Here is a 24,919-nt window from a genome sequence, read left to right as displayed (position 1 = left end):
CTTGTGTGAAAACTAAAGGATTTTATTTGTTGAGGCATGAAACAATGGCATCTCCGTGGCATAGTGGGTTGAGGCTATAGTCCTCACAGCAGCTGGCCCCAGTTCGAGTCCCGCATCGGAAAGCCCTGTGCTGCGTGTCATTCCCCTTCTCTCTGCCCCCTGCTTCCTGTCTCTCTGAACTTTCCTATCCATTAAAGCCCCAATTTTTATTTCTTTTTTTAATTTAAAAAAAAAAAACATGCGTTAATGCGTGATAAAATATTTATCGGTGGTAAATAATTAACAAGTTAACGCGACAATAACTAGTTAACTCGCCCAGCCCAAATTTTTTTTATATATTCTTAAGTATTTTATAACTTTCTGATGTTTTGCTCCTTTGATCCCAGAACATTTTGAGGTGGGTAGGCAGCAATAGGGACGTCTCCTTTCTGCTCCCTGTAGCAGGCCATGACATCCTTGTCTTGACCGCTCATTTCATTCCTCATTACAGATTAATTCTTGAGATATATATTTGACAGCAGTTCCTCAGTTAAAATACCAAAGTAGTATAAATAAAGTTTGGTTCATTGTCTGGTTGACTGTATTCATGTTAACTGCTCGGACTCCTTTACTGGTCCCTACTGGTCTGCAAACTTTTATGCATCGCCTCCCAAACTAAATTGAACTGCAACAGGTCACTGCAAAGCCCCAACAACAACCAAACGATATTTCAATGGAGCGAAGGTAGGGATTTCAGCTTTGACACGTTAAGGCTCATTTCCAGAACAGTGTCAAGCTGTACTCTCTGACTGGAGGGCCTCTGTGTCTGTGACTCCAGCTCACACGTGTTCTAGTCATAGGGCCAACCTCGTGGATGAATAGCTACAAACTCTTTTCTCTCCCTCTCTGACTGCTCCGTCTCTGCCTCCCCTCTCATTGAGAGCAGGAGCTCTCAATTACCCAGACTGGACATATGATCTCTGACAGCTCTCAGAGGAGGCCTGGACGCTGTATCACGTTTCCTTTACGGCTCCATCAGACCAGCGCTGAGGTGTAGCTGCAAAAAAAAATCCACTCACGCAACACGTTAGAGCAGCAAATATTTTATGCTCATATTTTCGGAGTCATTGGCTATAGTAAAGTGCAGAGGATCAGGTGACTTTGAGGTTAATGATTCCTGATATCATATCATATGACGGGGACAGGAACTGCCGCAATCAATAAACAATAAGCTGAAAATACATCTAACACAAAATATTGAAGATCTTGTGAACTGGAGCACTCCTCGAAATTGATCCTTTAGAATGAAATATATTCAAGTCACTGTGTATTTTCTTTTTCCTTGCTGTCTTTCTTTTTCAGCTCTTGGCCAAATGTGTTTAATGCTCATATCTGATCAAAACTGCTTTCCCTTTGAAGCAGATGAGGAACATTTTTGCCTTTAAAACATAAAAGTGACATTTCCCCCAGAGACATCTGTACCTACTGGCAAAGGGGATTCCTGTGGCTTCAAAACTGTTGTGTAAACTGTAAAGTGTAACCTGTACCGTTGGCGCTGACATGTCTTTTAGGCGTGAGGTTGTACCTGTGAGAAATGTCAGCGTAACCGAACGAGTCGAAGAAAGTCAGAGCAGTGAGGAATGTCACTGAGCATTTACTGGCTTTAGCTGGTGAGATGTTTCTGCAAGAAATGAGCCTATCTTAGTCGGTTTTTAAAAAACTTTTTCACTTTTCTCAGATCTACTAAAGCGCAGATCAAACACCATAACATGTTGGATAACGAGTCCCTTCAGATAATAACAAGGCTTTTTTTCTCGTGTCAACACCACCGGCTACCATGCATTCTTCAGCTACACGTGATTATGAAATCCACATTTCATCACTGACTGGATGCTTCTTCCCTATCGGGACAATGATTATTAAGAGAATTACATACAGCCGGCACATATCATTAGGAGGGACCGTAAAGAAGAGAAGCAGTTGGAGGTGTTCACATAAAGGCCTATGGGCTTCTGCATCCTTTTAAGTGTTGGTAATAAAACGCAGTCACCACCTCCTGCGGAACTCTTGGCCAATGAGAATCCATTGAACAAACTTTTATGTGTCCTCCCAAAATGCTTGAGCATCCCCCTGCACAACTTCACTCAGTCAGTCCTCAACATGCGCAGGTAGGACTGGTTTCAAGGAGGGGAAATTCGCATCCTTCTGCTCTGACATCTCACTGCTGTGGACCTCTTTGCCAAGACCTGTCTGTGTCCCATCCCGGAGTGGAGAGAAACATGGCCTTCCACAGCTCTGGTTCGAGAAGGTAAATAACATAACATCACATCATATCATACAAATCAGACACTTTTTAACATTCATACAGAAATAGGAAGCACTCGTGTTTTCTTCTGTCACATAAGTCAGTGATTTAAATGGGTGCAGCAAGATCTCGCTAAGCATAGATTAAAGAAGATGGCCATTTGCCGTTTAATCTGACCCACACATGCAAACATGTGGCCTAGAAATCTCTGCTACACTTCAACAAAGCAAAAAGCTCTTAAGCTTCCCGATTTCTGTGTTTTACTGTTTCTATCCCATTTCAATCTCTTAAAGTATTTGTCCAGATATTTTTCATTTTCTGCAAAAGTCAACTCAAATATGCCTGAACTGTTTTTGGGTAATTACTGGATGACAGAACTCGTGCCAGGGTTATCGGCTTGTTCTCGGAATTCTGGAAGCACCATGGGGGCATCACAACATGGGTGGCAGTCAGAGGAAAGCCCCACGGAACGCTGATTAATGTCAGGAATTAAAGCACATGACACAACACCATCAGACTGACTTGACTGACGCAATGGGACTTTTATTTATAGGGATTTTCTTCGATTGTTTTGCCTTTGGATGTTAGATTGACAGGGTTCAGGAACAACCACAGCTCTGACCTTGAACCTTTATTATTACAGTAAGATAATTAAATATATCTTTACTCTCTAAAGCTATAAAAAGTAAGCTTTCAAATTCATACATTTTGAGAGGCATTAATGTAATTTTTAAGACTCTTTTTACACCAAAGGTAGAGTGTTTAAACTTTTTATTTTTTTATTTTTTATTTTACACCCACTATTGCAAGCAAATTAAATCCTTCCCCGTTGCCAGTAGTGAGTCATGTTTACCCCCAGAAATCTGATGCTAAACCATGAACACAGAACTGGAGTTACGTCTCGTAACTGCTACTTCTGAAGGGAGAAGCAAGCTACGTCAACACGAAGAGATGACATGACTCCATATCCTACTGGCTGTGCTGAACCACAGGTTCTGATAGTCACGACAGGCCAGTGTATTATTTATTTTATTTTTTTTATTGGACCAGGTACATTAGCCCAACACAGCAGGACTGAGAGTGAGCTGCCAGCTGTTTTGCGAAATGTCTTCACGTGAGTTGTGACATTCAGTAAATGTCTCTTTGTGTAAAGAAAAAGTGAGCCGTGCCCACCCGTGTAGCCTTGAGTGCAGCACCCACATGGAAAATTCACATGTGCACCCGGGTCAAAGCCAATCTGTAGACTGCTGCAGAGTCATTGGACCCAGAACTGAATGCTGACTGCACTCAAAAGCCAGATGTTAAGGGTTTTTAGCCAATTCAGACAACTCTCAACAAAATTAAATGATAAAAATAATCAGCTGCTGTTTTGAAAGTTTTTGTTAGCCTGAAACTGGATACATAGGCCTACATGTCTTGACAAGATACACTCTTTACTTTTCTGTTGTTGTCTATAGGATAGTTTGAATATAGTTGGGAACTCAAAGCAAAAACTAATGAAAAAATTAAATCAAACTGCAAAGAAATAGCTGTCTTACTGAAAGGAATTTTCTGGAATACAAGTAAAAACAAACTTATTTGCTTACTTGGGAGTTAGATGAGAGTACCAATACTGCTCTCACCTGTCTCTTCTGCCAGGATCTTCTATCACAAAGACAGCCTTTGACTACTGCTTCCATTTGCAGTATCTGAAGTCTGACCGGACAAAGACAGACAGCCTGGCTGATAAAGCAATTAATGAATCTGGATAAAGATATCTATCGGGTACTTATGATATTGTCGCTATTTCCTAAAGACCACATTTTATTTTCCATTTGAGCACAACAAAGCCACAAAACTATCCTAGTATGTACTAATATGACCAGCAAACTATTTTATTCCCAAAATATTACGGTAAATTTATCAATCCACTTAGGCTGGAAAGAGATTTAAATTTAATCAGAAATTCCATCCATCCATCCATTATCTTCCGCTTGTCCGGGTATCGGGTCGCGGGGGCAGCAGCTTCAGCAGAGAATCGCAGACGTCCCTGTCCCCGGCCATTTCCTCCAGCTCTTCTGGGGGGACCCCGAGGCGTTCCCAGGCCAGCCGAGAAACATAGTCTCTCCAACGTGTCCTGGGTCTTCCCCGGGGCCTCCTCCCAGTGGGACGGGCCCGGAACACCTCACCAGGGAGGCGTCCAGGAGGCATCCTAACCAGATGCCCGAGCCACCTCATCTGACTCCTCTGGATGCGGAGGAGCAGCGGTTCTACTCCGAGCCCCTCCCGGATGACCGAGCTTCTCACCCTATCTCTAAGGGAGAGCCCATACACCCTGCGGAGGAAACTCATTTTGGCCGCTTGTATTTGCAATCTCGTTCTTTCGGTCACTACCCACAGCTCGGGACCATAGGTGAGGGTAGGAACATAGATTGACCGGCCTTCTGGCTCAGCTCCTTCTTCACCACGACGGGCCGGTGCAGAGCCCGCATCACTGCAGACGCCGCACCGATCCGTCTGTCAATCTCCTGCTCCATTCATCCCTCACTCGTGAACAAGACCCCGAGATACTTGAACTCCTCCACTTGGGGAAGGATCTCATTCCCGACCCGGAGAGGGCATTCCACCCTTTTCCGGCCGAGGACCATGGTCTCGGATTTGGAGGTGCTGATTCTCATCCCAGCCACTTCACACTCGGCTGCGAACCGCTCCAGTGAGAGCTGAAGGTCACGGCCTGACGACGCCAACAGAACCACATCGTCCGCAAAAAACAGAGACCCGATTCTGATGTCGCCAAAACGGACCCCCTCAACGCCCTAGAAATTCTGTCCATAAAAATTATGAACAGAATCGGTGACAAAGGGCAGCCCTGACGGAGTCCAACCCTCACAGGAAACATGTCCGACTTACTGCCGGCAATGCGGACCAAACTCTGGCACCGGTCATACAGAGACCGAAAACCACACTGCACCTCCTGAATCCTAGATTCGACTATCTGGCGGATCCTCCTCTCTTAATCAGAAATTGATTCTATTAAAATGAATGCAATACAAAGATACCATTCATCTGCCAACTGAGCCTTCCCCTTTACAAAGGTGGGATTGTGGGTAGTGTAGTTAGGATACAGATGTTTTGGGAAGGAGGGTGTGGCTGAGGAAAGTATCCTGGCAGAGATGGTTAAATTAGTCATAAATTAGTCAGCCAGATGGTTTTCTGCTTAATACAAATGACAAATTTCCATTCTCTGGTGCTACTGGTCAGAGGGGGTTGTTAACGATAGAGGCTGACACTAGTCTCATCTACCATCAAGCTAACTACTGTACCGACTGTCTTCTACTGTAATGCAATTATGTCTTGATATCATTCTTCTGACACGATTCTCGTCACCAAAAACATTTGCGAAAACTCTGTAATCCTAGATTTGAGGGCCTACGTTGGGTCATATTACATCACTGACATGTAGTTGCACAAGTGAGAGACTACTGACAGAATTTAAAGACAGACTGCCGTCCCAGCGTGGCTCTGAAGATGCGCCAATGCGGTGATGGCCATTAGAGGGCATTCATGACCAACTTCTCCTCTAAAGAGACTTTGCTCACCGAGCTATTCATTGTTCTTCTGACACCTCACTAACTCACCAGCACACACACACAAACACACGGATGTAAAACACACACATTAACAAGAAAGTTCCCACTGTGTAGATGGGCTATACCCCTCAGTAATATCTTCCCTACCATATTCATTTCTTAGACTCAGCCACAATTTTTGCCTCTGGAAAAGTCCTCACTATCACTGTCAGTGTTGCTAATGATGAATTTTGGAAGGCTGCGGAGAGCTGTCACAAATCAAGACACACATAAAGGAATCTAAAAGAGGAGAGTGTGAGAGTGAGGAGAGAATGTACCACTGCTCAGCTATACATTATCTGGAGTGAAGAATCATTTGGAAATATTCATGTACACGTACAGACATCAAGCCACTTTTAAAAGTAAAGGTGAAGCACTTTATCTATGGATATTCAAGGATTTAGCAAATGTTCTTCCAAAGATTTGACAAGATATACAAAAAGATTTATTGAAAAAGCTAACCTAGATACGATTTGTGATTCAAGCTGTGATTGACAGGTAGCGATTCCTCCACCCTAACGTGATTGGTTAAAAGAAAGCAGCCGGGAGCGCTCGATTTTTGCAAGCACGATTACAGGCTTTAGAGGGAGCTACAGAATTCGGGATTTTTCCTAAACAGCCTATTTAATATTCTACTTCCAGAATCCCATGACAGTTCAAGCTAATATGACAAAAAAAAAGTTGCCGACGGCAGCTTTAACTTAGCAGAGAATGTTGAAAACTACATGGTCTTTAGAAGACGATCATGGCATGTAGTCTTCCTCCACTGGTCCACCTCTTTAGGAAACTTGGTCCCAAGTCTATTCATTTCAATGTGATAAGTGAACATGAGGGCAGATTCTGTGGGACTCGTTAGCCTAATAGCCTCTGAAGGAAAAAAATGACCCATTTTACACAACTTTTCAGTCTTACAACCCTGGATAAAATCCATTTAGTTAAAGACTTGTCCATGTTTCAACAACATAGTCTTGGAAGATCTGGCAACACAGAATTACCTGAACAAAGAATAAATTAACAAAGGAATAAAGATAATATAAATGTATTACAACTTAATGTAATGTTTGCCCACTCAGCCCTCATCAGTCCATACAACATTAACATTTTAAGCATGTAAAATGACCTAAAGCCTATGATGTCATACCCACAGCTTAAAAAGAGTCACCTTGGTGGTGAAAAGTATTCTCTGTTTCTTTTTAGGCTAAATATATACAGTAAGTGAGAAAAATAAGCTTTTTTTTAGCATTATAAACTCAAAGTATAAAGTAACTACAACTATCAATTTTTTCTTTTGCAAGAGCCATATAAACTGCATGCCAGTGTTTAACTGACTTTAGGTAAAAGTATTAACACATTTTTTTTCTGGGGTACTAGAAACAAGCTGTAAACCCGCCATTAGCATATCGCCCAACAAACTTGTTAGCTGTAATGTTTTCTGTAATGAGTCGGGCTTATACAGAAGATGCAGAGAAAAATTAACATTAATCTTGGGTCACGTCAAGGTCCTGATAAACAGTCATACTCACTTTCCTTCTATTCTGGCCCCTACCAGCAAAAGAAAAGCTCTTTAGCTAAAGAAAACCTCTTTAGCAGCTAATGTTAGCTTAATTTCAAATAACAGGCATTAGGAAGTTGCTAACATTATCAGTGTTTAGCGTAGTGCAGGCAGGTAAGAGTGGGACTACGCAATTCATGTACATTTTTTTTATTATTTATTCAGATTATTAATATTTAAAAAGTAAGGCCGCAGGTCGGAAAGCAAAACGTCTGGCAGGTGACAACTTTCAGTGTTGTCATGATTACAAGTGGCACCTTCGAAACAGAATTACATTGATTCAGTAAATGTAGTTAGTATGAGAATATGCAAAGTAGACATGTTTGCCTATCTAATGCATTTCTAAGCTTTGAAATTCATCTGCTACAAAACCAAACACTATATAGTTTGCAAATAGGTTATTTTAAGTTGAACCTGCATGTGGCATCTCATGACACATTACATTTACAGTAATCTTTTTCTAAAATCTTTGCTGGGACGCAAAGAAAAACTGTTTGAAATAATATTTTTTCCACATCTTTATGTGTCCTGGATGGACATCAATGTCACAGCTGAATACACGTCATTAGAGTGGCGTTTTATCGATTCAGACGCTGACACAATTTCAGAGAATGACTGAATGAGCATCACTGAATACTGATTTTGTTTTCTCTATTTTTCTCTATTTTCTCATTCCTGAACAGAAAGCAGCTTTGCCATTTATCAATGTCGGGATGCTCCCCCTTATGCGTGGCTCTTCTGTCTCTCCTCCTCGCCCCAGCATTTGGACGTAAGTCACCTATAGCTGATTTCACTATCATTGACACCTTACAAACTGAATGCATTGCATGTCACATGTATGCCACCTTTACTGTGAATTTGTTTGTCGCGTAAACACAGAGTGGAGTTACTGTTAGCATCCACATGCACTGTTGCTGGGCCATTCTCTTTGTCAGAGCTCACGAGATAAAGGCCAGAAATAGCAGACACACTGTGCTGGTCTGTGTCATAGGATTAAATCAGATTAAACCTCCCCTCTGATAATAAACAAACCCATTCTCTGCTCTTGTTTGAAGGCACAACAAATCTAACATGAATGGGCACTGAGCGCCACATACAGTAGGTGTACTGCTTTGTGGAATTCGCCTCGTTATCACAACGCGCACACGTGACTTCATGTGCCATCTTAACTGTGGTTCATCTCCAGCTCATTTCACTAATGACTGGCTTTCTGAGTGTAATGCTGCGACATTGCAGTAACTTTAACAACTTGAGGCCCACATGCGCAGTCAGATAAGTGTTTAGCGGTGGTAAATGTGGGATTATAAATACCGTCTCCCCACTTTATCTCATTTCTCAGCAGTTTATGTGGGACGTGGGAACAGCTTCCAGATGTGTTGTGTTCATGCTGATCGCAGTTAATGAGCGCCTCTGGCTGTCACCGTCCTCTTTTCATGGAGTTTTTTTTAAGAGGCCTCTCCTGCTCGCAGCTTCTTTGCGAGGACTCAAGGATAGCGCCCTTCTCTGACACATTCGAGACACAGATTTCTTCACTTGAATGAAGTTTGAATAAAGTTTTCTGAGGTCACACACAATATACGTTGAAGTCAGTTTGGTAAGGGCAGTGGAAAAAATAGGCCTCTATTTGTAATTTCATTCAAAGAGAATTCGATCTTGATTAATAACCACGGACAAACAAAAAGATGAATGTGGCCATACAGCTTATGACTTATCAACATCATTTTTCCGGCTCTTGTGGAACATTTGGATCACAATGAATATCTGAGAGCTCTGCATTATGAATCTCAAGCGTTTTGTTGATTGATTCGTCTTCATGCTTTTGGATGTAGGAACATGTGTAGAATTTGCAACAGAGCCCTGCATTTAAAACGCGCTGTGATGCGTTGATATTAATCCACTCTGACATGATATTCCCTTGTAGCCGTCTCCTGGACTATGCTAAGTGAATCAAAGTGACCAGTAATGTATTACACTTGTCAAATCCAGCAAAGAACAAGTGCAACATGATTAGTGCCTTCTGTTTTGTGCTGCCAGAACTAGACCTCAGCCGACTGGATGGCGATACCGTCTGCCCGCCAATGAGAAATGGACAAGATGACCTTCCAGGTAAAATACTCACCGAGGAAAAGCTGCTTACAGCAGCTGCTGCAACATAACCACTAGAAAATAGAGTATTTGAACAAATGTGGTGATTTTTGATTAGCTAAACAGGGAGGGCTGCCTTATGTCTCGAGACACCTTTAGGTTTCAAATGAGGCAAATAAAATGTTCCACTTGAGTTTTACAGAATTTTACTCGGAACACCTCAGCAAGAGTGTAATTACTCACAACTGCTGAACAACTGTTGAGTCATTCAGCGCATCTGCTTTGTGCTTTAAGTAACTGTGTGTTTTTTTTTTCCTCTCGTTATAAAGGGGTTTACGTTGAAATTGAACAACTATGTTGCTACAGTGATCTCATTAACCCTGTTAAGTTACAATAATCTTTTCGCGGAAAGGCAAAGATATTGGAGCATGTAAATTCCTTTTCTGATGACAAAAGGTTTTAACAGCGTCGATTTAATTCCGTCCAATAGCATCACAAACTCTAAAATGTCTCATTTAAAGTGATGTATTTACATTTTATTGTAAAATTGCCCCATTTTTGGACCAATGTAGCTGTTACACATTCTGAAGACAGACTGTGTAGAAGATTGTTAATAGGCAAGGCATCTTTATTTATATAGCGCATTTCATACCACAGGCAACTCAATGTGCTTTACATAAAGACAAGGCATTTAAAAGAACAGAAAAACAAGAAATTTAAAGAGAATAAAAAAAAAAAAAAATGTAATGCTGATCACAAAGCCAATGTTATTATCGCTCATATGTCTTCTATTGGCTAATGCTAACATTGGTATTGCAAATGTTTCCTATTATTAGTCAAATATAGTACAGTATTTATATGTGTGCATTGCTGCTACAACACAATGTGATCAATGGAGATGATTATGTTACTGGCATCATACAGATCTCGTGTTATTCCACACAGGATTTGATTTGATCACCCAGTTCCAGCTGGACGTGATTCCCCTGAAAGGTGTGAGGAAGGTGGACGGCTCCACCCCCCTCCAGGTGGCTTATCGCCTCGACAGGGAGGCCAACTTTCAAATTCCAACCATGTAAGTACAGTAGATGCAGTTAAGAAGAAAACAGATAAAAAACACTCACAAAGGTGAAGCGGCAGTAGCAGTCTGCTGGTGCAGGTGTTGCATTATTACAGGCGCAGATGTTACAGCGAGGCGGGCAGCATATAATTGGGAGAGGAAAAACATGTCTGGGCGTTTTTGGCATGTCTCCCACACACAAACACAGAGGAAAGAGTAGAATTCTTCTTTATTCGTGTGTGTTTGAGTGAGTTGTGAGTGCATGCTTGAGTTGATTGAAGCCTCCCTGTATTTCCACAACATGTAAAGAACCATATTTCACCTTGTCTTTTCAGTGATGAATTGTCTTATGGGCCCTTTAAAAGGTTTAGAGTGAAAATTAAACAGCACTGGTTTCCTGTGAAGATTGTAATTAAATTTTTACCGCGCCAGCATGGCTGAATAAACCTATTTGGGGTGCCCTGGGGCATAAATACGGAGGGGCCCCATTGAGAAACCCGAGGACCACTTATACTTTAAAATGTTTAGTAGGTATTACTTTTCCTTTCTTATTTTTTCGAAGTAATCTATTTGATTCATGTTTTATGCCCTTTGTCTCTGCTCACTTTTCTTGTTTGGAGTAGCTTATTAAAGCACTTTGAGTTGCTTTGAACTCTACATTGAAGAGTCTGTAAGATGCTAATACTGAATAACATTAGTTTTTGATTAACAGTGATGAAAAATGAATTAAATAGCAGTTTACTGATATATAAATTAAATTTAGTTCAATTCACACAATTTTTTAAAAAGTAGCCAAGTTAAGAAAACTAACAGATTGTGTTAGATTGCTTTAACACAAGTTAAAGACAAGAGTAATGTCACGTGTACACGGAGTGTAAAGAGGAATCGATTAGTATTTCACTTTTACAGATTTCTCCAGCTTGTTCTTGGGCTCCCAATGAAAGAATCGAACTAACAACTGGATGAATTGCAACAATTAGACTAAAGTTATGATGCGCAGGCCAAAGCTCAAAGCAGTTCAATTCAGGTTATCTACGTGGCATGAATTCACAAAAGCGGTAGAGCAGGGAAGTCCAAAGTCGGTCCTTGAGGGCCGCTGTCCTGCAGGTTTTAGATGTTGCCCTGCTTCACCACACCTGATTCAGATTCAATGGATCTCTTCAACAGATTGTTAAGTTCTGCACGAGCCTGTTAATGATGTCTTGATCTGAATCAGGTGTGTTAGACAAAAGCGGCACAAGTTCAGTGCAATACAGTCCAATTCAACTGAAAGCTAATGAAGCCAATGGATTCTTTTGAATCGTACTTTGATTCGGTCCCTGGATTGTCCTGAGCCTGCACAGGGCCGTCAGGAAAGGTGGCCATCTGCCTGGACTGGTTGGGGGTTGAGAGGACAGGACAGAGACGTGGACAGACATCCCTGACTCTAAGGCCACGGACACCTGCTGTGGCAAAGAAAAGAAGAGAACCCAAAGTGCCAGCTGGTTCCACAACAGAAGGGCCTGAACCACAAGTAAACCTGCAGTCTGAGAGCAAAGTGCTCTGCTGGGAAAAGACCAACTCATGAGATCTTTAAGAAATGATGGATCTTGGCGATTAAGAGCTTTATATGAGAGAATTTTCAGCTATAATAAGGATTCAAGTTAGCCAGTGAACAGCAGCTAACAGGAGAGAAACATGATCTCCTCCGCTCTTGCTGCAGCATTTAATGATCAGCTAGAGGCTCTTTAAAGAGTTTTAGGGACTGCCTAATAATAAAGAATTGCAGTAGTCCACTCAACTTACAAAGCTCCAGCTTCAGAACTGTGTGGTCCTATATTTCCCATCATGGTTTTTTTTTCTGCCTGATTATTTGCTGTAATCCTTTAAAGTTCTTATGTCCAGCAAGTGATTAGAAATAGTGAGTTTGTATTTTCAAACAAGACGCAGATCAATCTGGTGATATCTCTGTGACATCATCTTAGTTCAATTTCAGGCATGACACGGAAAGCCACTGAAAATACAGAAATGTGCTGATTTTATGAGCTGAGTAGGATTTATAATGGTCAGTCCACGTGGCTTATGTACACAGCTGTGGGTTTTTCCCTTAAAGTTTTTCAGTTTGAGAATAAAGCAAACTACTTTCTAACTATTTACTGAAGTAAATACGTTTATTTATCGGCCCGCAGACAACACATCACAATTGTGGACAGTTAAGGGCGTTTTTTTTGTCTGATTTAGATCACACAATCAGTTATTTAAGGAGTAAGTTGACAAAGAGCAAAATAATAATAGTAATAACAACAACAATAATAATGATAATTTCCTACACCTTATTTTAGATTATGATACAAGGTCTCTAAAAAAAAGAAGCACCTCAAGATCAAGAAATGCTGCAATCCCCAAGAGACGCACAATAGTTTCTAACTTATAATCGATTGTAGAAGAAGATTAAAGAATTCTGTGGTCCACTTTTAGCTGAGATCATTCACATAACATCATGAGGATTGCTCTGCCTAAAAGTCCAAGAGGATGTTACAGGCAGTATATAACACAAAGGAAACAAAAGTATTTATTCATCAAACGATCAAATTACTTTAATCCAGTCAGATGAGTCGTCTTGCTCCCAGTATGATGGGAACACATTACCACTAACAATCGGACAGATTCTGGCACACAGTTCACACACTGTTAAAGCTATCAGGAGACAAACACCTTGTCACGAGCCTGTAATGTCAGCTGGAGCCCATATTTGTGAACACTTTGTCAAATTGCTGCCATTCAAAGTGTGCCGCATTGGCTATGAGCGGTATCTGTTTGTCATGTATTCATGGTTGGACAAATAACTATCACTGGATTATTTTGCCACTAAAGAAAGGCTTAGAATATTTGGACTTATTTGCTTTGGTCTTCCCTGCTGAATATCCCTGTGATTTTACAAAATTAAAAATCCTGTTGCACTGGCACAGAACACACGGAACATTTTATTTTTATCCCCCACCTCCCTCTGCGCTGTTAATCCTCTCCTGTGGGGGTGAAGAGAACCTTTGCATGCCAGAGCCTTTGGAGATGGATGGACCACTTTCACGTCAGTGTTTTTCCCTTGATTCAACACATTTCAAAGGTGTGATGTTAGGGATCGTTTCCACTTACTGGTTTCAGAACGGAGCGTGCAGGTTGAAGGTTTTAATAACGTTACATAACCAAAGATGTCTCCTGGTGCTTCCCAGTGTGCCTGCTGCAGTCTGTTTTGGCAAATGTCTCTCCTGCGTGCCAGCTTTCTTTAGAGGCTGTTAGATAACTCACTGGCAACTGAGATCGATGCCACTCAGGCCTCTTACACTGAATGCAAATACAGGTTTTCTTTTTTTTTTTTCCTCTACAGGTCCAATGCTTTGAAGTCCGCCTGTGCTTCAGCTGCACTCTCTCTCTTATAGTCTGAAGGGCAAAAGTGCCACATACTTCAAACTTTCTGACCCCAGGAAATGCTCGAAAGAAAGTTCTTCATTTGTTTTATTGGGTAACAGGAAACTCCTCCTTTTATTGCCTAGCTTGGTCGTTTACAAGACGGTAAAAGTCAGGCTGGAGTGCCCATCTATGAATGCACCACCTACTGAGAATCTGGCTTGTTAAAAGCAGAGAAGCTCCCGACTGCGGGCGCTAACCAGGACGGCATGTTCTAACTGATTCATGCACTGAAACAACTTCTCACTAAAAAACGTATCCGTGTTTCCTTGAAACGTGTCGCTTTACTTTGAATGTCAGTGAAAGGGATGACAGAGCGTTGAGTTATTTCCATCCAAATCTTGCACTTCATTTGATGATTTTTACTAAGGAGTTCCCTTTATCGTGATCATTAATCATCTTTGACACAAAAAAGATGTTTTGAGTTATGACCTGGCTGGCTGCGAGACGTCTTTCAATTAAAGGGCGGCTGTCTGAGTTTTACGAACCATAACATTCAAGTGATCTGAGCCCCTGTTCCCCACCTTTCCCCTCAGGCTTAACTTCCCCCGTGGCTTCCCAGATGAGTACTCCTTCATGACCACCTTCAGAATGATCAAGAGCACGGTCAACAAGGTGTGGAACGTCTGGCAGATAGTGGACGAAGACGGCAACAAACAGGCCGGACTGAGGCTGAACGGAGACCTGCAGGCTCTGGAGTACTTCCTGATGGGCGCAGATGGAAACCTGCAGACGGTCACCTTCCCCGGCCTGTCTGTGCTTTTCAACACCAAGTGGCACAAGGTGATGATCGGCGTGGAGCGCGAGCAGGTCACGCTGTACGTGGACTGCCAGCCTGTGGATCAGAAACCCATCAAGGGCAAAGGCCCCATCAACACAGAGGGAGACACTCTCATTGGCAGGCTGGATGCGGATCCTGATGCCTCTGTGGTGGTAAGCAAGGACGGAGAATCGCCTCCTGCATTTAATCATGCTCGCCAACTTGTAGCATTGTCAGGGAAATGCTCTCTGTGAACAAACATGTTCAGGTTTATGTGCGTGCTGAAGTCTGCTATAATTCTAAAGTGCTGCTGCCACAGCAGAGCTGCTCAGCTGGGTTCCAGAGGGGAAAAAAGGGGGAAAAAAGTAATCCCACCTGAAAATCGCACTGCTGGAAAATCAAGCTCAGCAGCTTGTATAGAGAGCACTGACTCAAAACTACAAAGAAATGAGAGTACCATTACAAAGCACTTCAGTACCCTTTATTTCTGTGTTGCAATGTAAAACCACTGCATATCTTTATATGTGTTAACAGTGACACCTGTTTTTCAGTTTGAGCTCCAGTGGATGTTAATTCACTGCGACCCGAAGAGGGCCCAGAGAGAGAGCTGCAATGAACTGCCCGCCACGGAGGTACAGTAATGAGGACCCAGCCTCTGCTGTAGTTTGCGTTTTTTATTCAGGCAGATGGAGCTTCCAGCGTGCTGAAGGCTGAGCCGCAGCAACATAAATATACTGCTGAGCAGTTTTTTTTTTACGATGTCAGAGGTTACAAGTTTCAGTCAGTTTATGATCTCAAGTCAGAACGCAAACCCTGAACCTCTGACAGGTAAACCTTGTTAACACGGAAGAAGAGTTACTCCTGAAGCCAATGCCAGAGATGGCTTAGACAGTTTTACTTCTGCAAAGCGCTAATAAGATACAGTAGGCCTCCAGCCACCGAAAAGGGTGCTCGACCCAGCGGTTAAGCAGGACACTGAAGGGTTAAATTCAGGTTGTAACATATTTGCTGGTTAGGCAGAGAACAGCTAATACAACATAAAAACAGCAAGGATGAATTGTGACTGCAATTACCTGATAGTGGTGACTCGCCCAGATCATCATGCAGCCGCTGTTACAACTGAACTATAAAAACAGAAACGGTAGACCGTGAGGATTCATCAACTGTCTTAGTCGTGAGTACTTATTCACTGGATTTTATAAATAAATAATTAAATTGGCTGTAACATTAAAGTCAAAAGTACTCTGAGGTTTTACACATAAGAACAAATCTAAAAAATCCTTACCAGGTCGTAAAAACGAGAGTTAGATACACCACAGATTAAGAACAACACATGACATGTTACTCTGTGTCATTATTTATTTCACAATATCTTCCATGAAAATTAAGAAGATAAGTAGCAGCCAGGTGCTGCTAATCAAATGCACCTGATTAGCTGCTCATCAGCAGGTGTGAGCACCTCTATAATAGCAGGACTTTTGTCAGTTTGCTGGCCCGGAGCATTCAGGTGTGTGTTAACACAATGCCAAGGAGGAAAGACATTAGCAATGATCTTAGAGAAGCAATTGTCGCTGCCCATCAGTCTAGAAGGGTTATAAAGTCATTTACAAACTAAATCCATCATTCTACAGAGAGAACGATTATTCACAAGCAAGTTCACCCCAAGGTCAGACCGTGCAATGATCAGAAAAAAACAAAACAAGAACTATATACTCTGACTCTACAGGCCTCCGTTAGCGTGTTAAATGTTAACATTCATGACAGTACAATTAGAAAAAGACGTAAGGGTTGCAGGAGAAAGACTCTTCTCTACAAAAAGAACATGGCAGCACAGCTTAGCTGCATCTGAACAAACCACAAGACTTCTGGAACAATGTCCTTTGGACAGACCAGACCAAAGTACAGATGTTTGGTCATAATGCACAGCAGCACGTTTGGAGAAAGTGAAACACAGCATATCAGCACAAACACCTCATATTAGCAACTGTCAAGCATGGTGGTGGAGGGCTGATGATTTGGGCTTGGGCAATCTGCTGTCACTGAATCTACTGTGGAAAATCAAATGTGGTACTACAAGCAGTTGAGTCATGGGTTATACTTAGTTTTTCATCCACTGCTTCTGCATTTTGTCATGTATTTTGTTCAATGAATACTGATATGATGTAATATGTCATGTGTTGTTATTCATAGTTATTATAGTTTTTGGACCTGGTAAGAACCAGATGATTTTTCACATCCCGATACGTAAATGATGCTATGCAACCACATGTGCAGATGAACACTCACATTGTCATAAACATGGGGATCTTTGATATTACAGCAGTTAATGAAGATCTAAAACACATATAATACAATCTGAGAGTGTAACCTGCTCCCCAGAACAAGCCCATATACTAAAATGAAATACACACACATAGATGTATATAGTACATGACATTTATGATTAAACATTGTCTTTCATTCCTCTGCAGCTGCAGTACAATTAATGAGATGTCTGCCTCTGAGACACACATGTAGCCTGCAATGAAAACGCCACTCTGCTTCATCTCATTCTCTGGAACATCTGCAGTGCAATAAATGATCAGTTAGCAAGAGAGCATTTTTATTCAGGCACATGTATCGAGATGAAAATGATAGTATATAGACAGATGCACTCTATTAGCTTTGAGGCTGACGTGGGGATTGTGGTTACTGTGTATGGGGCCTTGTATTTAAATGACAGCATGATGATTACTCACTTCTGGACAGGTGCGCTTTTGCTGACACTTTTTGGTGAGGGTGGTGTGACTACTTTCACTAACTTTCCTTTTATCCGATTTCTCTTGCTTCTGCAGATGTATGCCAATGCTGAGGTATTTATTTTCAATACTCTACCTTCTTTTTGCTTTGTGATTTTAAGCCAGTAATCTGTTTCAGTGCTGCAGTTACCTAATTGCCTTATTGCTTTTTCCTATATCTGTTTCATGGTGGTGGTTTTGTTTGTTCACTGTTTTAGGATGACATAAAAGATCCACTATTCATACGTACCTTCCCCAGTCCTCGTATAGCCAGCAACCAAGCTTTAGCTGATTTACTTCAGTTCTAGCAGTTCACAAACTACCATTTCGGCAGGACCATTAGTGCCAGAAATCAAAGTCAAAGGAAGCCGTTTGCCAGGCGAACATAGCTTCACAGGGAAAATCTACAACCCTGTTTACAAAAAGTTGGGATGCTGTGTAAAGATATAGGTAAAAACAGAATGCCTTGATTTAAAAGGTCTCATAAACCCATATTTTATTCACAATACAACATAGAAAACTTGTAGAAAGTTGAAAGTGAAGCATAAAATACAGTTTATTAGCTCATCTTAGATTTAATGGCAGCGTCTAAAAATAGGATCATGTTTGCCAATACATTTGATTCATGTTTTCCAAAAATCTTTGTTTTGTCTGACCACAGAAGAGTTTTCCACTTTGCGTCAGTCCATTTTTAAATTAGCTTCGGTCTACAGAAGACTGCCGCACTCCTGGATCATGTTCACACACGTCTTCTTCTTTGCATGGTTGAGCTTTGACCTGCATTAGAGGATCTTAGAGGATGGTGTGATGAGCTGTGCTCAAAGACAATGATTTCTGAAGTGTTCTTGAGTCCATGCAGTGACAGAATCCCACCTGTGGTTCGTGCACTAAAGCCTGAAGGCCTGAGCACACAGACGTGTCTCCAGATTGTCTGAATTTTTTTAATAATATAATTTATTGTAAATAATGGTATTTTCATATTCATTGTAATTTTACATGGAGAAACAGGATTTGAAATAACGCCCAAATTTACAGATGCATTTTTTTGGTGGATTAGTGAATTTCTGCCCAGCTTTACTTTTGAGAGACTCTGCTTCTCTAAGGTGCTCTTTTAACACCCAGTCATGTTACTGACCTGTTGCTATTTGATCTAATTAGTTGCAACATGTTCCTCTAGCTGTTTCCTTTTAACTACCACTTACTTTTCCAGCCTTTTGTTTCCCTCATCCCAACTTTTTGGGAAAATATTACAGCCAATCAATTAAATATGAGGCAGTATTATTCAGTAAAACGGAACAGAAACAGTAAAACGTCTCACCTTTAAGATTTTTGTGTCCTACTGTGAATAGAACATTGTCTAAATTAAGCTTATAAGATTTGCTTATCATTGTATTCCATTTTTATTCATATTTTACACAGTGTCCCAACTAGATTTGGAATTGAAACTGAATTGAAATCGTGTTGCCTAAACCTAACCGAAGAACAAGTGATTATCTGTGACCTCCCCACCAACCTACATACTGTATGAGGACCTTACTATTTACAATATATGATATAACTCTCATCACAGTGATATTACAGTTGTAGCTTTTACTTTAGGGGTCAAATATTGAGCAAGTGCATCAGGGCAGTGGTGCCACAGAGACATCATTGGCTTTTTCAAAACTGCAGTGTTTGATGCTTTGGAAGTAAGAACTGGTTGGCTATGATTTATAATGTGGAAAAAAGAACTTTCATTGATTAACAAACCTTGAATGTGTATTTGTCTTCGCCAATGGGACAGTGTGTGTCCCATTTTCTGAGTGTTTGTCTTCTCTCTCAGCCTGACAGATCAGTTCAAGGTCCCCCAGGTGTCCCTGGTCTTGAGGGCCCCCGAGGGGCCCCAGGAGAAAATGGCAGGGATGGAAGAGACGTAAGCTTTATGTTTTTATGTTTTACATATATATATATATTAGGGCTGGGCAACGATTAACATTTTTAATGTAATTAATCACATGATTTCACTGATTAATCGCATTTGTACGCAAAATCCAAAAATGAATCCAAAAGTAGCGTATAGCTTTTAGCATTCAGTTTTATTTTAAATGTGCTGCCATATGAATGAAAGTGCCATAACATTTGTTGTGCAAACACACTTTTAACATCAGCATCTTTCTGTAGTTTTTATGTAGAAGCCTCGCTCCACTGTCTGTTTCCTTGAATGACTTGCTGCTATCAGTTGTGTGTTTTGCCTTTAAGTGATATTTTAGACTGGAACTACTACGCTGAGAAGACAATTCAACTTGGCAGTGTTTACAGATGACTTTGGTTCTGTCGACTCCGCCGTCTGGAAGAACTTTAAAATGAAAATGGCCGAGTAAAAGTTCCGTACCCTTCTCCATGTTTGGTGAATCAGCCGATTACTTTCTTTTCTGGTTCTGCAGCAGACAGCAGCAGACTTTTACAAAATAAAAGCCTGTGAGCAACAGACTTTTACAATGATAAAATAAATGTTGAAACAGGGATGGTCCGTGGTGTAGTGGGTTGAGCAGGCGCCCCATGTACAGAGGCTATAGTCCTCGCTGCAGCTGGCCCTGGTTCGAGTCCCACATCAGAAGACCCTGTACTGAGTGTTGTTCCCCCTCTCTTGGCCCCCTGCTTCCTGTCTCTATGAACTTTCCTATCTGTTAAAGGCACAATAGCCCTCCAAATATAAAAAAAAAACATGCGTTAATGTGCGATAAAATATTTATCGGCGTTAAATAATTTATTCGTTAACGCGATAATACCGAGTTAACTTGCCCAGCGCTAATATACATTTGTAACTGCTTTTAAAAATCCTTATTTTCTTGTCTCTGTAGGGTCTTCCAGGGTCTCCTGGCGGTCCAGGCGCTCCTGTAAGTGTTTTGCTGACAATATTTTATGCCTGAAGGATGTTGATGCAACCATTTGTTTGTTTGTTTGTCTGATACCTCAAGGAGGTGACACTCACTGCACATGAATGTTTAAGCAGTTAAGCAGTTCTTAAACCAATTTGTTGGACAAGGTGCCTCTGCGTCTCGAAGTCTTTTCTACTGAGAATTCGCCTATTGTAGACCAACCCAGAGTTTATGTCCAGTGCGAGTCTCCTGTGTTTTAATCCTAATTAAACTGTGATAATGTGATATAGTCCTCAGACAAGAAAACAAGCAAACATAAACAGAAAGCTTAATGGAACAAAATGATGTAAATCCAATAACTTGTCACAATCTGAGTTCAGGTCCAAACACAATAAAAACGTGCACTTCACGTCAAATAACTCTCAGGAAAAATGGGTTCACTGTAAGGACAAAACACGGAAAGACAAACAAAGAAGTGTTATATTTGCAGTCCAGCGCAGCACGGAGTGCACAGACCTTCATATAAAGGACACTAAACATTTTTACGAATCAAAAAAGTTTTGTTTTCTCCTCTTTAACTCTAAAATCAACGAGGACATTCTAACATACATACACAGTACCAGTTCAGCACACAACACATGCCCACGCCTGTTTCTTTTTGATAAGCAGGTTTACATTATACTAGAACTGGACTTTTAAAATGCTGTAAACGTTAGTCTCACGGATATCGTACAAAATGAAGCCACATAATGTTGTTGGGGATTTAATCATTTGTGTATAAACTCATCTACTTGGATAATGTAGCGCTGTAACGTTATCACATACGATCATTAGTAGCATCTTAGTAAATCCAAACTTACTAACTAACCAATGAGGTTCTGTGTCTTCCTCAATAATTGGCCCTGTTATTTAATGAGTTGCTGCTAGTGGGGATACATTGTTATGTAGCTGATTCCTTCGTCCTGTTGTCGTCCTGTAACATTTCCATAAATATGCAGTCACGACATCCAATGTACTTAACTGTAAACTTAATTCATGTCATTAAATTGATCTCGCATAGCTGTGCAGAATATATTTGCGCTGAAAACAAACACTTTCAGTAGCCAGTTCAACTGCAGGGATGAGTCTGTCCTATATGTTGATTTATTTATGCCTCTGCCATTTACTGAAACTGCTCCATTTGTTATCTGCATAGGCCTCCACCAGATTGTCTTGTGGTTGATCTCCCAAACGTCACCCACCTTTCATTTATTCAATGTTTCTGCCTCTGTGTATCTTAGCAACAGTATGGAGTGATGCAGGAAGAAGATAATGCTGTTTTATTTGTGTTGTGTCTGTTTCTCAGGGCAGCAAAGGGGAGAAGGGAGAGGTTGGCCTTCCCGGTCAGAGAGGCCTTCCTGGACTTCCAGGACCTCTTGTAGGAAACATCATCCTTACAAACGCTCTTTATTATATCTGATTTTGCTCTCGGTGTAAATTGAAGTGTGTGGTGTCTGTGAGTGAGAATACGTGATGGTGTAGTGAGAGAAAATGCCCTATTGATTTGACTGTGTTTGCTTTCTGCAGGGTTCTCCAGGTTCAATGGGTCCCAGAGGACCTGTAGGAGAGAGAGTAAGTCTATAATTAATTTCCCCTAAAATCATGTTTCAATCATCTGTTTTAAGAATAGATTGTTTTTTTCCTGTTGCAAACATTTCCAATGTCACTTTTTCCTCTCCCTCTGATTGCAGGGACTTCCTGGCTTTCCCGGACCTGCAGGTCCTCCTGTATGTATAAAAGTCTCTTATCAAAGCAGCACAAATGTGCATGAATGATGCTTATTTCTTTCTTAGATTTATACATGATCAATTTAATTTTTTGTTCTGTCTCTTCTTCCACAGGGCCCAGCAACTGAGGGACCTGCTGTATGTGTTTGGACCTCTTTCTGCTTTTAGTCCTATCCCAAAACCTCATTTGAATATGCTAATGTGTGGCTTTCCTGTAAAGGTGCACTGCTGTATTATCTTCTATCTTTCTGTGTGTGACAGGGTACTCCAGGGAAACCAGGAATTCCAGGAGACGAAGGAAACATTGGGCCTGAGGTCAGATTGCTTTCATTTGAATAGGACTGTAAATGCGCTGATGTTAAAACAGTGTCTGAACAGTGCCAACACTTTCCTGAGAATGTTAGAATGTTCATGAAGGTTGATGTAATTAGGAGGTTTCATAGGCAAAAAGGGCACCTAAGGAGGAGGATAGGTAATTATTAAAAATTTATTTGGACATAGCTGCTTGTTTCATTAAAACAGAACCATTGTTTTCCAAAATCAAAGTAAGTTGTTTGGTACCTAAACCAAAACCAAAGACACTTGAAAAATAACTGTTAATTCCTCAGATGGAGAAACACTGGATGCAGCTGCTGAAACATGACCATTCCACAATCTTATTATTATTATCAAATCAAAATCAAATCAAATCAAATTTATTTGTAGCACATTTCAAGTACAAAACAATTCAAAGTGCTTTACATAAAATAAAAGCATTGCAGCAGGGAGTGGAAGAAGCATTAAAAATACATAAAATAATATAAAGAGAAACAAAATGATTTAAATGATTTTAAAAACAAGTACCAGTCCAGATAAATTAAAAGATATCGTGCAGATTTCATGCATAGGCACATGAGAAAAGAAATGTCTTTAACCTGGATTTAAAAATGTCTCCATTTGGTGAAAGTTTAATCTCCACTGGCAGTTTACTTTAACCAAGGTCCTCTTTTTTAGCAGAAACCCTGATGTTTTCCTAAACCTAACCAAGTTGTCAGATGCCTGAACCTAACCAAAATGCAGTCCTCTGTTGGAACCAAACCATCGGGTTTTCATAAACCTAACCAACTTGTTTGGTACCTGAACTAAACAAATTTATTTATGTATCATACTTCTTTCCCAACAAAGAGGTACGCTTGTTCATATGCCTAAATCATACGGGTGACATGCCATGGTTAGAAATCATGAAAGGCAAGGTAGTTTTGTGCAGGGCATCCATCACTGCTAATGCTAATACTCCTTGAACTGTGATTGTTAAACTTTAATAATCTATTGAGTAACATGTAAACCTAACCATGTCATTTTAATCCATGAGTGAGTGAGAGTTGAAAAGCTAAGGAACTGTGAAAATATTGCACAGGATGGGTCTCAAACTTCTGGTCCATCACACGGAAACTGGCAGCCTATCGCCCCCGTCCAACCCTCCTTTTGTCTTTAGATGCCTGTGTGGCTAAATCAGCAGGTCAAATGAGTACATCATCATGTCGTGAGATGTCAAACGATGGAGTTTGACATTGCACAGGCACATCGGCTCATGTGAGACATCCGATGTTGACATTCTGAAGTCGCGAGTTGCGAACTGTCTTTTTTTCAGAAAGGCAAATGAGTCAGGAGCACACAGTCATTTCACAGTTTTTGATCCTTCCTTGTGAAACTGCAGCATCTTGTGCTTTGGAGCAACAAGAGATCAGGTTGCTTTGCCTCATGTGGGAGCCATAATTCATGGGGCACTAGAAATTGTCAGTTGGTTGAGTAACTAAGTACAATTTTGACCATTTCTGCTTGATTATTTTCACTAAAAACTGAGCACTTGTGTGCATCCAGTGGCCTCACTGGTTTAAATTGTAAATTTAAAGGATTGTGTAAAAATGTTTTTTGTAGGAGTTTCTGCTGAAATAACAAGCAGAAACTTTAAGAGAAGCTTTCTAATCACCAAGAGCTCTTTCTTTTGAAAGACTTTTCGTGTTGGGTGTTTTCCTCTTTATTTGGCCCCATGAATCTTAGAACATGTTAAGTATTTTGGGATTTGTTGATTTGTTTTTGATGTCTAATATGAAATTGCAGGGTCCACCTGGACCCAGAGGAGGATCCGGCACTCCTGGGGCCCCTGGCCCTCCTGGTCCACCAGGGCCTGTGGTAAGAGCCAGATCTAACCCATGCTTTCATGGCTACTAATTCATCCCTTAATACATATTATATATTGTATGCAGATACCCACATTCGGGACTCCAACTCTTGACTGTCAATTTTGGCTGATACAACTGTGTTGGAAGAAAACAATTCTCACACCAACAACTTTAGGTTAACCTGATTTTTACCTGTGAAACATTCTTTAAAAAGGAAGGCACCTTTAATACTTGGCAGGTGTTTGTTTGGATCTGTCTGCCACCTTCTGTCAATAGCGAATTTAAACCAGTCACTTAAAAAAAACAGCCAGTTTTAGACTCTAATTGGCCTGATATTTTCATTTTGGCAATAAGTAATAGTTTTAAACCTGACAAGTTGTATTCCTTTGGCCACACGGTAGTTAGACATGATATAAGCTCATTCAGCTTGGGAAATACTGCAATATACACCAAAATGTATTCTGCCAAAATTGACAAACCAATATCAGTATCTGCATACCTGATGGTCAGCTATATGCTGTATTCTGACCATCAGCTGTACAGGTGGAACTCCATTAACCATT

The 24,919-nt window shown here is 40.9% G+C and overlaps 1 protein-coding gene across 1 annotated transcript in view; it reads left to right on the top strand.

Moving 5' to 3' along the window:
- Positions 1-2,258: 2,258 nt before the first annotated feature.
- col9a1c (collagen, type IX, alpha 1c) overlaps positions 2,259-24,919 on the top strand; it is a 35,920-nt gene continuing 13,259 nt past the window's right edge. Inside the window, exons 1-15 of the mRNA XM_075449787.1 lie at positions 2,259-2,287; positions 8,128-8,213; positions 9,479-9,550; positions 10,475-10,604; positions 14,570-14,966; positions 15,345-15,425; positions 17,628-17,645; positions 19,393-19,482; positions 20,411-20,446; positions 21,774-21,845; positions 21,995-22,039; positions 22,159-22,194; positions 22,309-22,332; positions 22,456-22,509; positions 24,295-24,366. Of these exons, the coding sequence (XP_075305902.1) occupies positions 2,259-2,287; positions 8,128-8,213; positions 9,479-9,550; positions 10,475-10,604; positions 14,570-14,966; positions 15,345-15,425; positions 17,628-17,645; positions 19,393-19,482; positions 20,411-20,446; positions 21,774-21,845; positions 21,995-22,039; positions 22,159-22,194; positions 22,309-22,332; positions 22,456-22,509; positions 24,295-24,366 (1,242 nt within the window). The remainder of the gene's footprint in view (positions 2,288-8,127; positions 8,214-9,478; positions 9,551-10,474; positions 10,605-14,569; positions 14,967-15,344; positions 15,426-17,627; positions 17,646-19,392; positions 19,483-20,410; positions 20,447-21,773; positions 21,846-21,994; positions 22,040-22,158; positions 22,195-22,308; positions 22,333-22,455; positions 22,510-24,294; positions 24,367-24,919) is intronic.

The sequence above is a fragment of the Odontesthes bonariensis genome, chromosome 18 (assembly GCF_027942865.1).
Source record: "Odontesthes bonariensis isolate fOdoBon6 chromosome 18, fOdoBon6.hap1, whole genome shotgun sequence".
NCBI classification, from domain to species: domain Eukaryota; kingdom Metazoa; phylum Chordata; class Actinopteri; order Atheriniformes; family Atherinopsidae; genus Odontesthes; species Odontesthes bonariensis.
This window is presented reverse-complemented; position numbering and strand designations above follow the sequence as displayed.